The sequence below is a fragment of the Pelodiscus sinensis genome, chromosome 4 (assembly GCF_049634645.1).
Source record: "Pelodiscus sinensis isolate JC-2024 chromosome 4, ASM4963464v1, whole genome shotgun sequence".
Taxonomy (NCBI): domain Eukaryota; kingdom Metazoa; phylum Chordata; order Testudines; family Trionychidae; genus Pelodiscus; species Pelodiscus sinensis.
Genome location: NC_134714.1, coordinates 30,562,595 through 30,576,106, shown reverse-complemented (window position 1 = coordinate 30,576,106; position 13,512 = coordinate 30,562,595). Strand labels below are relative to the sequence as shown.

The 13,512-nt window shown below is 39.9% G+C and overlaps 1 protein-coding gene across 2 annotated transcripts in view; it reads left to right on the top strand.

Moving 5' to 3' along the window:
- The window catches only part of SLC24A4 (solute carrier family 24 member 4), a 139,560-nt gene that overhangs the window by 107,052 nt on the left and 18,996 nt on the right, over positions 1-13,512 (top strand). For both annotated transcript variants that reach the window (XM_006133660.4, XM_075926689.1), the window contains exons 11-12: positions 4,470-4,639; positions 5,558-5,702. In XM_006133660.4, the coding sequence (XP_006133722.2) occupies positions 4,470-4,639; positions 5,558-5,702 (315 nt within the window). The remainder of the gene's footprint in view (positions 1-4,469; positions 4,640-5,557; positions 5,703-13,512) is intronic.

Below are 13,512 nucleotides of genomic sequence, written 5' to 3'. Positions count from 1 at the left end.
GCTGTGAAGGAGATGCGATAGGTAGTGGGGAGAGGAGCTTCAGCCAGGTTGCCTCACAACTAAGTGCATCAGGCAGCAAGATCCATCACCTAAAGGCGGTTGCATCCCAGGTGAGGGATTTTGCCGGACCCAGGGGTGGTCATTTCTGGCCCCCCAGCCACCAGCCTCCTCCAGCCCTAGCCCGACTGCTGCCTTCCCAGCTGGCTCCCCCATCTCACTGGCCCCACTACCCTGTGAGCCCCGCTGCCCTACCAGGCAGCCCCACCTCCTCTGCTCACTGGGCTTCTACTGCCGCGCCACACAGCCCCACCACCTGTGTGTGCACTGGGCTCCTGCTCCAGCCTGCAGGGCTCTTGGGTGCTAGCTCTCCAGTGGGACTCTCTGGTCCTGGAACATCTGTGGTCCTGTCCAAACCCAGATGTTGCTGGACTAGAGTGTCCTGGTCAAGAGAGTTTCAACCTGTAACTTGCCGTGACCTTGCACTACCTCTGCCTGGACTTGCCCTTGACCAGCTTCCTCCTGAGCTGAGCTCCACCTTCCTCAAGTACTGCCAGTGTGTGGGGTGGGGGGGGGGACTGGGGAGGCTGCTGTTAGCTGTAGGGATGTAAACGAGTAGTCGACTATATGATTAACCGATAAGCCTAGGCTTGGGCCCACTGTGGACAGAGACTGGTCCCCATCAGCAGCCCCTGCTGCTGGACCAACCTCTGCCTGTGGCCAGCCTGGGCTACTGAAGGCTGAGGTTGCTTCACGGCAGCCTCACATCTCCTCCCCTCCCCCCCCTGCAGCAGCCTCTCTTTATAGGGAGCTGGACCCCCGTGGACAGGATCTGTTGCCACCCTGTGCTCCTGCCTCTGTGTAAGAGGCAGCAGCGCAGGGCAGCAGGTCTACACAGGGAGTTGGTTTTTAAACTGGCTCCCATGTGGCACCCTGCGCTGCTGCCTCTGGTACAGAGGGGGTTTCCCTGCCAGTGGGGCTGGATTGCATTGGCTGCCAGTCCCACCCCTGGAGATTATAGTAGTCAAGTAACTGATAAGAATTCATGCAGTTACTTGACTATTCAATTACCCAATATCATCCCTAATCAGCTGTAGGCAGCAATCCAGCTGACCTGCTGCCTTGCTTCCTGCTTGTAGCTAGCAAATTTCAGAATCTACTTTTACATCTCCTCCGGGGTTCAGAGGTCTGGATCTGACCTTAATCTGTCCCTATCCATACAAACAAAGTCTGATTACATTCTCACACAGAACAGCTGCTCTCAGTTAGATACTTTCTTCCTGCTGGTGATGGGAATTCTGTTACTGTAGGTGCAGATAAAAAGGAAGTTCACATACAGTATATCTGCCTTTGATGCTCATGAGTTTTATTACTTTCAAGAGCTTCCACTGGTGAAACATAAAAAGTTCCATTACTGGATTTTCATAGAGAGAGAGCTTTTCACCCTGAGAAAAATTCAATTTCAAGGACGAGTTCTGTGGCAAAAGATTTGTACTCTTGTTAATAATGCTCCCATTCTAAAAAGACAGGCACAGTAGATCAGTGCTCTGGGCTTTTTTTTTTTATTAATATTGACTCACGCTGCCCTCAAATGACATGGGTTGGATTCCTCGTTGGTAACAGAAAGCTCTCACCAAGTCTGTATTGAACACAGGTTAGATGCACCAGGGCTTCATTCAAAGCCTGTTGAAGTCAATGAATGGCTTTTCACTGACTTTAGTAGGCTTTGCATCAGACCCTGAGTGATGATCAGAAAGTTTGCCTATTTATGGGAAAAAATACCATGGCTGGGGGATATTTCCCTTACAGGATGTACAAAGGAGTCACAGAAAATGCTTTTTCTTTATTTGTAAAAACCACTAATGCTCTTTGTGAAATGGGACCCAGCTGGACCATATGGAGCTGGGCCATGTGTCTTCAGAAGCAGATGGCATCAGATTGAAGAGAAAAACAGGCAAGAGAAATGTACTGTGTCAGCCCCAGGGCTACAGTAAGTCATATACCCATAATCACTGCACTGTATTTCAGTGATATAGTTTTTACCTGTAATTCATCAAAAGTCCTTTTGACCTGAGTGTGTTTTTCCATAATCTCATTAGTGCTCCTAAAATTAGTTCCATTGTGACTGCACTGCTTCTGTGTTATTTTCACTGGCAAGTTGCATGATCAAGGAGTGCTTTTGAGACTTCACTAGAGACATTCACTTGAGAACAGCTAATCTAGAGAGACTGCATTATATCAAAGATCTTAGGGCTTTCTTTTTTACCAGGATTGTTGTCAAACATTTTTTTTCTTGACTAATCCAAGAGTTAGACTGCTATGGGTGAGTTTCCTTTAAATGAGAGTCAGATCATGACTTGTGAGGTTCAGGCTATCTTGCTTATAACACTTCTTCACAGGAAAAATAGCCTCAGTGTAATCACTTCCCAGAGAGCCCTCAGAAGAGCACTGCTTCTTATTTTGCATCAACTGCAATATTCCATTAAATTAACTGGCTGAAGATATTGAGAGTGGGAGGATAATTGCTGCTTTACCTTCACCCAGCATAAAATTATTTCTAGTTTCATCCTTCATTGTAGATTAAACTGCAAGGCAAAACTACTTAACTGATTTCCTGTGCAGAACATTTTTTTCTTTTGAAACTTTAAGGTATCTTTATATGTATCGTGTGAGCACAATGCCTTTACTGAAAGCCTTATTTTAATGAAACACAAAATGATCTCTTGCAAAGTTCTACCTCCCTCAATGTCAAGAGGTAGAGTAAAGGAGGATAAAAGGGTTTACTAGTGATTTGCAATCTCAACTTGGTTTTTTGGGGGGATTAATGTTAATGGGAGGATCTGTTCTCAGACCTCAAAATGTGTTAGAAGATGCTACCACCAGCTTCAAAAGATTATGTGGTTTGCACATGTTGTATGGAAACTGACCTCCTAAAAAACAAAAATATGTAACCACTAGAGTGAATAACAAATGTAGGCTCAGTTATTATGTAGCTTGCTATGCATTTATATGACAGATCAATTGTAATTCCTTCATTTGAGTTGAATGTTTTCCCAGATTTCTTTTGCTTCCTGGCTGAAACTATGCACTAATGATTGTCTTTCACTTTTGCCTCCTAAATTCTGCTCCTCTTAATGTAAGTAATCTGCTGTTCAAAAAAATTAAAGGGCAATTACACAAGCAGAGAAGAATTCTGTTTTCTCTCCCTACTTACTACAAAGATACTTTTTATATCAGTCACATGCATACTTCTTTCCCTGTTTTCTAACTGCACATGGGTATGTCTCCTGTCTGCTGAGCCTTGCTGCGCTTGCTGTGTGTAGTTGGTAGTGTTTATGGAAATACTAGCATGGATTTGTTAAATTTAAGAAGCTTTGAGTTGCACTTTTATTGTGTTTTAGTATAGTGTCTTTTATTACTGTAATACGTACCACAAAACCTTTACCTTTGTATGATTTTAAAGTTCTTTTGTACTAAAGGATCAAATGTAACAATTGTCTAGAAATAATTGTGTTAAATTTGGGTAGTTTGAAATCCCATATTGATAATATTCTATACAATTAAAATTAAGATCTGCAGGGAGCGGGAACCCAACACTAAGGGTCTCTGACAGGCGTCTAGAAGAGGCAACAGGCTGCATAGACGCTAAGCACCTTAAACAAACTGGATAGCAGTACAGTTTTCAGAGAGCAGTATATGCTCTCTCAGTTGTGGGTGGCTTGTGCAAAGATTGCTAATCCATGATGAATGGTGATGGTATGTAAACAAAGAAAAATGGCTAGATGTAAACACAGAATGAATGGTTAGATGGGAAGTATACAAGCCCATTTTTACTCAAAGTAGTGAAACCCTGTTCAGCACATCATCTGAATCAGATAGATGGGGAGAGCCAGTGATGATCAAATTCAGGAGGCTCAAGAAACACTATGGCTACGTCTACTGGCATCCCTTCCGGAAAAGGGATGCTAATGTAGCACATCGGAATAGCAAAATCCGCGGGGGATTTAAATATCCCCCGCGGTATTTGCATTAACATGGCTGCCGCTTTTTTCCAGCTTGGAGATAAGCCGGAGAAAAGCGCCAGTCTAGATGTGATTCTCCGGAAAATAAGCCCTTTTCCGGAGGATCTCTTCAAAGTAGGAATAAGAGATCCTCCGGAAAAGGGCTTATTTTCCGGAGAATCATGTCTAGACTGGCGCTTTTCTCCGGCTTATCTCCAAGCTGGAAAAAAGCGGCAGCCATGTTAATGCAAATACCGCCGGGGATATTTAAATCCCCCGCGGATTTTGCTATTCCGATGTGCTACATTAGCATCCCTTTTCCGGAAGGGATGCCAGTGTAGACGTAGCCAATGGGATTGTTGCTAGGAAATTCAAGACTTCAGGTAAATGTGATCCCTGCATGAGTGACAATGGGACAATTCTAGGCAAAGGGAAGCATTCCTATCTAACTCTTGGCATTGTGATCACTAGTGAAGGGAAAACAGCAATATGGCAAAAATACAGTGGTGATGGTGGATGAGATCATCTGCTCCAGTCCCCCGAAATTCCGCTTCCCTGAAGCTGGCTTACGAATAATGATTACAAATAAATTTGGACCAAGAACCAGATTGCGGATGGCAAGCAGACTCATTATTAATGAGGTAAGTTCACTAAAAGAATAACAAATGAGTGCTTTGAAGGGAGTTTGCCAAAGGACCGCCGTCCCACTTAGTATTCGTTTGGTGCTGGAATCACAGGTTGGCTCTCCAACTCTGCTCTTAGGACAGCAGAGACTTATCTCACTGCATAGGAGCCATACTAAGCCCTTTTCACTGAAGGGTAGATCACTGTGGAAAGGGGGCCCATGAAGGTATAAGGGCAGTAAAGAATAAGAAGTTCTTCTATCAGGAGAAGAGGGTGGATGTTTTTCCCCTTTAGACACTTGGAATTGAATGTGAGCACTTATAAGAGTAATGAACTGAGTGAAGGAAGATACTATGATAGATAAATCAACCATAAGGCCTTATTAGTTTTAATATTTAATATCAGATTTGAGTACAGTGTCTCAGCTTCCACTATGTAGTGAATATTTATTCTGAATAGGAACCACTGTAGCTATGGTAGTGCAGTGAGTATAACAATATGTGCTCCAGAAAAGCAACGGATAACCCTTATGTTTAATCAGACCAGGGATGCTGTAGGGCAGGATCTTTAAATTCTACCCAATGGGGTGGAAGGGGAGTGGGGAAGGAACTGGAAAGGGGCAGATGTGACCTTAATTAATTAATGTTTCGTTTGAAGGACAACACCTCTGATAGTATAGCAGTTCCTTGAGTACAGCACTGCAGCGTCACCTCTGGGTATGAGCCCAGCTCCTGGCTTGAGGCTTGAAACCATGGGTGAGAAGTGCATCCCAATGAGCCATGCTCATTAATCTGTGCTAAAATGGGATACATTTGAGAATTTAATTAGGAGTCTCCAAGGTGTTAGGATTTCAAAGAAGACAACTGACCAGGTGAACAAGATTAGCAAAGTTTTTCAAAGATGACATTGGTGTTTTGGTCTGTGTTCCTGTGCAGCGTCAGCGACTGATCCACTCTGCCAATGGCATGAGCAAACCACTTCAAAATGGGAAACATGAAAATATTGAAAATGGGAACATTATTGTGGAAAATCAAGAGGAGGAGAATGAGCATGACAACATGTCTCCATTTTCAGCCCCCGGTAGGTTTGATCTTGAAGAGAAGGAGGATGCTATACAACGAACAACAAAATGTAATTAAAATGCCAAAAAGCAAGAGTCAGTCAGTCAGGTGGGTGGGGACTATAAAATTGATTTGAAGTTCTTATGCTAAGGTTGGATGACAATAACATCCAGGGTTTAGGCCACTGACTCCCAATTGAGATGTGCAGAAGTGACGAAGGTACTGCTTGACTGGAGATTTGGGTAAGTATTCAAGACTGATCTGGAATTTTCCAGGATTGGGATGTATGTATAAATGTGATAATTGGAAGAGAGGGAACTAAATATATAGTCTACATAGACCAATCTAACCAACATACCCCCAATAATAGTCTTGGAATGAACTACTTACACTGCCTCCTGGAAAAGGATAAGCTGGTGCCATGTATGTTAATGTCAGGACAGAAAGACTTCTTCGTGGAAAAGGAAGTTAAAAAGAGGTTCATAATAACAAGTGGAAGATAGGCCCTCGTGGTTATATGCATATGTAGTTCTCATGTGTAAAAAGTGACTAACATTACTCACATTTTGAAAGCACTTTGAAATCCTTTCATGAAAGGGGCTCTCTAGAAAGGGGCTATCTATCTGTTAAAATGACAATTTACATTCTGCCACTAAAATTTAGCCACATCTGGAATGGTGAAAAATAGCTGTTTAAAGCAGAAAACTGACTTCTGTTGAAACTGAAAGAGGAATTTTAGCTGTTGAACATTAAAGAGGAGAGAATCTTCTTTGGTTTCTGTGAGATCCAATTGCTAAAATGCTAATGATCAAGCTAGAAATGCAGTTGATTTTGGGAAATACTGGAGCACATTTTTTTATAGTATGCACTTTATTATTGGAACTGATAGTGTGCACTGTTTGGAACCCACTGTGTAATAAATATCAGTTCTCCTGTGAAGTTGAAACATGGAAGACAACTGATCTGTTAAAAAAACAGACCTGTTAGATTTCTGACAAAACAAGTGCATTTATGTAGGTTTTTTTTACTGTTTGTACAACAGAATAAACGAAGTTTATTTACATGTATGGATGCACATGACCATTCCAATGTCACAATTTGAAATCACTGAAAATATAAACAGATAAGTATATACACAGGATTGAATGGTCAGGTTTGTAAAGATAATTTTTAATATAGATATTTTCAGTACATGATCCTTTGTTTCCAGTTCTGTTTGGAGCATCACAGTTCTTTTTACCAAATAGTTCTTTTCATATTTCTACACAGAGCAGAAGCTGAGCATTGGGCAAATGTCACCCGAGCTAAAGCTTTATTACTACTACTATTACTACCACTACTACTACAATAAATCACTTCTCTGGTGGCTGGAACCTTTTTCGTTTCTGGGTTTGTTCAGTACCTAGGTCCTGGTCTACACTAGGGAGTTACTTCGAAATAACTTCACTTATTTCAAAATAACAAGTGGAGCATCCACACTACAAAGCTCATTATTTCAAAATAACTGGCTGATTATTTCAAAATAATAACTCCCACTTTCCATAAGGAATAACACTTATTTCAAAATAGTTATTTCAAAGTAGCAGTAGTGTGGATGCTCCACTGCTGCTATTTTGAAATAACTACCTCCCGCCCCCACACACACTGACACAGTCATTCAAAGTAATTATTCCCCAGTGCTTCCTGGGGCTTTAAGTCGAGGAGGTGTGTTCATATTAAGGGAGCCCGCCTCCGACTAATTTTAAGGCTTCCCGGTAGTGTGGATGCACTATTTTCAAATAGTTATTTTGGGAGTTATTATTTCAAAATAAGTTCTTTTGAAATATCTTCCTAGTGTAGACATGCTCTAGGAGATTTGATTTAAAATTAGAGGGGGAAAAAAGATCCTAGTAAGGTTTCCTGTGTACTATAATATTCATGGTAGCAGAATGGTTTGAACTGAAGACAGGGCTCCAAGTTATGCCATTGGCATTGTTTTAAGGCAGTCTTTCTGGATTTATTAAGAATGGTTTTTTTGGATAATTGAGGCCCAACAGGCTAAAGAGGAATGCCTGATGAGATATTTCAGACTGTGAGAGAGCAAAAGTTCAGCTAGAAGTGAAAAAGTTTACATAAGAGCAGAGAGAGTAGATATTTTAAATCCTCATCATTATTTTCAGCTTTTCTTACTCCCCTGTTGTCTGGGGATGATTATCTATTGCTTGGATGCTCATTGCTCAGCTCACATTCTCTGAGGGAGAATTCTGTTATTTTTTGCTCTCGAAAGCACCTACTTCAATAACATTGGGAAAATGTAAAGAAACAACACCATGCTTTGTTGTTGTTGAAGTGCCCTGGTACAATCAGCAGCCTAAAAAAAAATCTGACATTTGAAATTGGCTTTAGGGAGAAAGGCAATTTTCAGACAGCTTCCCAGTGTCCCCTCTGTCTATCTTTTGATGCATTTTCAGACCAGGAATAAGTAACATACATTTTCTAAAGATCAGAAGTTCATGTATTCTTTCTGTACTATAAAGAGCTCTATGAAGAATAGACACTGAAAGGACTTTCCAAGTTAGGTGCTTGCAGTTTGCAAAGTAGGGAATTCACTTTAATTAAAGTTTATTTTTTAGAGCCCCAGTTAAGATGGCTATGGATTAGTCCAACCTTTTTTCCTGCAGTTCCATAGTCACACATTTTTTGGTTTTCTCTTGCTTCTTCCTAAGAACGGCCATACTGGGTCAGACCAAGAGTCCATCTAGCCCAGTATCCTGTCTACCGACAGTAGCCAATACCAGATGCCCGAGAGGGAGGGAACACAACAGGTAATCCTCATGTGATCCCTCCCCTGTCACTCACTGCCAGAGAAACCAGAGGCTAGGGACACCATTCCTACCCATCCTGGCTAATAGCCATTGATGTACCCAATCTCCATGAATCTATGTAGCTCTTTTTTGGATCCTGTTAAAGTCCTAGCCTTCACCACATCCTTTGGCAAGGAGTTCTTCAAGTTACACACCAGGGTTACTTTTGTCAGAACATTCTTCTGAAATAGATGTAAGTGCAATTTAATCTACCTCCGAGTCATGCTGAATTTGAATGTATTGTCTCAGTGATCTACTCCCTGTTATATGTGGTGTCCCCTCAGTAGTGGGGCTCAGTCACATAACTAAGGCTTTGGGGGATGGGAATTGGAAGTAAAGGGAGAGTTACGTGAAGGAAGTAAAGATAGTCTCAATTTACAATATCCAGGCTGGATCCGAGTCTGAATTTCAAACACCCAAGTTCTGAGCCCAGGGTTGGTTCAGGCCCATCTCAAGATGCCACACAAAAGCAGCAGCTGCCACGGCAGGGATTATTATACTATCAGATCTTGGCTTTGGCTTGTCGAGAAAAGTAACTGTGCTTCCTAAAGAGAAAGTATCTTGATCTCTCATGGCCTGCACGTTATCATTTGGACAGCTAGCTCTTAAGAGCTGAGGTTCCTTTGATACTTTACTGTTTGATTAATATGAAGTAGACTATAAACAGCATATAAACTACAAAATGTAAAGAGTGAGATAATTAAAGCACCATTACAATTAAACATTTTTTTTACATACTCAGTTTAAAAAATTATGAAAAGAAAATAGGTCTCATCTCTCCACTAGAATAATAGCTACTTAAATCCCTTTTATTCAAACTGGGGTTGTTAAATAATACAATTTAAAACAGAACTTAAGCCCAGAAGATTGTGTACAAACTAATAAATTGTTCATCCTCAGAAGGGCTCCAAAGAAAGAATTCTCTCCCTATGTCAGTGCTCATTTAAGATCTGATGATCTAGAAGGGGAAGACAGTGCTCAGTGTTAAGTGTGGAGAAACTGAGTTGAGGAATGACCACAGGATTATTTCATTTCCTGGGCAGATGGAGGCCAGGTATCCAATTATGGTGGTGACTCACTTGACTTTGCAAGGGGAGGTGTCCTTGTCACTCCTTGGGAGCAGCATTTTTAAGAAATCCTGTAGTACATCAGAATGAGGTTGAGTCAGCAGATCTTAAGACTGAACTGATGAAAAAGAGCCTTTGCACAACCTAGGTTCAGGAAAAGCACTTAAATACATCCTTAACTGTAAGCACATAGTGAAATCCCATTTATTGTCACCTCTTCAAGTCTCTTGTAAAAAGGTGTGTAGATTGTTTTGAACTCTCATTGCCTTAATGGAAGTTGAGAACCCATTGTTGCACAGGATGGGTTCTAAATTCACTATAATGAAATACAGGGTTTGTGAAGATAAGAAATTATTTCCAGAACTAAAAAGATAGAGCTGCTGGCCAAGGAGGTTAGAAAATCCTACCCATTATCCTATTGTACCTGCATCTTGGAAGACAACATTAAAAACAGAGGCAGCTTTGGAACAAAACTTGCAGATTTGATGTTGCCCTAGGATATTCCATTTGTAACACACCAAATGAACTGAGCTATCCCTAGGAGTCAATGTTATCTAGGGACAACATTGTGATAAAAATTCAGTTTCCCTCTTAGGCTGCTCTGTTTGCATTTATTTTTTGGGTTGCTGGTCTCTATCACAGAATATATATCTGTGCAGATTCATATAATGCAAGATATAAACTGATTTTTCAAAAATGAGGAAAATGTGTTTGTCAATTATTCTCCTTCTTAGTAAGAAAGATGTTGGTCCCTGTTGTGATTTGATTTGCATTTTAATTTTTATCCCAGAGGTATACACAAAGGGATTATGACTGCTTTAAGTAGCACTAGTATGTTTTATCCATCACTATAGGAAATCTGCTCATATAGGCAGTAACAAAACAGACAGTAATAAGAGAAATCAAACAAACAGTGGAACTAGCAAGACACATAGTGAGCAGCTCCACTCAATAACTTCTTTCTTTTTGTTGCATCCCTCCTTTGTAAATCTAAAGTAATTCCATAATACTGGAGGGCAAAATTTGTCTTTGTTGACTTGAATAATTTCTTGACCTGTCTTCATTGTAGTGTACTGTTCCTTTAAGAAACCTTGTAAGGGCATACACCAGGAAATATAACTTGCTGGATCCCGTCATGCTGCAAACAAATTGATCTCTGAAAGTCTGTAATAAAGTTCTGTTTGTTGGAGCTAGGATTGGCAGGGAAATCAGAATTTCCACACTACAGAAATGTTTGAGGTTTTGAATACTATTTTCCAATTTGGAATGAAAAAATAAAAACCTTGACATTTTTTGCAGGTCAGACTCTGAAAAACTGTCATTCTGTAAAGGGCAGTTTCTATCAAAGCAACAAAAAACATTCAGACATACAATTTCAGAACTCCTCTAGTTTGAACCTTTTGGGTTGTGTCTCTGGTTTCCATGATTGGTTCCACAGTAGGGATGCAACACTTATAAACTATTAATTTAATAAGTGCCTCTTACAGCAGACTCTTAAAAACAAATTAGGCTGATTGTCTAATTTACATACTCCGAATTTCATACACTAATCCAATCAATCCTTAGCCCTTAAGAATAACACCACTTTGTTGCACAATGATACTTCTTGCTTGGTTTAGTACAAGAGCCCCTATGTGGAGCTGTACATTCCCCATTACTACATGACTTAAGATCAAAATTTGAATTAAATATTACTGATATAAATAATTCTAAATCTCAGCTGTAAATATAAAGCATAATTAGGACCCAGGAGATAAAGAATTTAAAATTGATTAAAAATACTTTTGTTTAAAAAACTAAAGAAACAAAATTTTGAAATTTAAGAAATACTTTTTAAAAAAGCAAACACATGGACAGTTGATGTAAATGGGCACAACTCAATTGATTCAGTAGAGCTTCTCAGATTTACACTATCTGAGGATTTGGAGGATTAGCCAAGGGAATCTATTGCCATCAGTTACACTGAAGCAAAATGGTTGGTAGAATTACAAAAAGGACTAGAGTAAGGATTGTCAGCAATTGTTTTTAAAGTTTCAAAATTTCAAATCAAAACAGAGGAAGTAAATGCAGAACATTCTATGAAATCTTTTCTGTTTCTTAACCAGCCCTACATCTGAGATTTATGTGAATTAATAATAATAATATTTGTAGTATGTCCACTTGGGATAAACATTTGCAAGAGGTGTCAACACTTATGCTTTAACACTTATGCTTCAGCCAGTAACTGCCTGTGGTTAGAAAGAAGCTCCCTCCATAACTGTCTTTTTTTGTTGAGGGTTTTGACACTTTTTTCTAAAGCATTTGGTTCAATCATTATCAGAGAAGATACTATACTAGATGGACCGTTGTTTCTAGTCTCTCTGGCAGTTCTCAATTTAAGTTATACCACAATATGCTGAATAATGCATTCTTCCTACTCATCTACTCCTCCTTCAATCCCAGAAGAAATGATTCAGTGGCCTAGATATCAAGTTTGAAACACCTGAACTGCTACAGTGCTCTTGACTCCTGGCAGTGTCGTCATAGCTTTTGGCCCATCTAAGGTAGTTAAAACTGAGTTCCATGTGTAACGCTGCCTGCAGTGATTCAAGAGTATGAGTACCAGTGTTGTTAGGAACCAGGGCACCAGCTTGTAAATTCTATACTAGACTTTGCTGACCAATTATCAAGTACAAACTCCTCCGGTGCTATAAGAAGGAGCCATAGATCATCCCCGTGGTACTCCAATCTGTCTTGCCACCCAGGTGTGCATGTCTTTGTGGTAAATCATCCTTTACATCAAGAATCACAGCAATATTCAGGTTACTGAATATTGGACCAGTCACTTACTGCAAGTCAATGCACTATAGATCTCACACCAAGGACAACAATTGTAGCCAATTCTGCAATAAACTATAGAGATTTATGAAACAGGAAAAAGAAACAGAGCTATTTACACATTTTAAAGCATGTAAACATATGCACGCAAATGAGTTACAATGTTAAGTTTCAAAAGTAATAAGCCTCTATGTTTATCAAGGTTTATATGTTCTTTAGGGCTAACCCAGGCTATGCAGCAGAGCATTTCTGTACCTAGAAACCTTGGGCCAGAGACCAAGCAGCATAAAGATACCTTGTTTCATTTGTACGGGTTTTTTATCCTCCTGCAGACATGTGCTCTGAGTTTGCAGCTGATGGGGACAATCCACTTGCATGACCCCATTTCATGGGAGGAAGAGCAGAACAACAATGTGTTTTATCTTCTTAACATCTGCCTATTGGGAAGTCAGTAAAACATTCTGTTGATAAGCAGCCCTTCAAGCTAATGTAATGTCTCTCCTGTCTGGTGATTTACATAGTCACAGAGGCTCATAATACAAACACTCAAATATGACCTTCCAAAATGAAATATTGATGTTATAAATGAGATTAATGCATGCAGCAACTCAAAAGCATTGCATAAATTCTAAACACTAAACACATTCTTAGAATTATAACAGCTGTTTTACCAATACTAATGTACAGATGAGCCAGACTGCTTCCAGACTGATTCAGTTGAGACATGGGGACTTTAGCATGAACTGTCACTTTGTCTCCAGTGTCACACTATTTTGGTTTACCAAGTGTGGGGTTTTTGGATGAAACTTTAAAACCAAGTTCCTATCTCCTATATGTGGGTATTTCACATCTTATAACAACAACAATAAAATCTTCTGACACTTCTTAAAAGTAGATGTTTGACAATGTTCCCTTCTCATCACAGTTTTATTGTGTGTTATTAATGTGTTACCTTTCACCTAGGAATGACTGCATTTTAAAGTCATTCATGCTAAAGTTTCTAAAACTTTTTGAGAGGAAATAAAAGAATGAAGCATTAGAACATATACTGAAAATTGATATACAACTTATTATTGTAGCACTGTCACTTGGTTCTCATAAA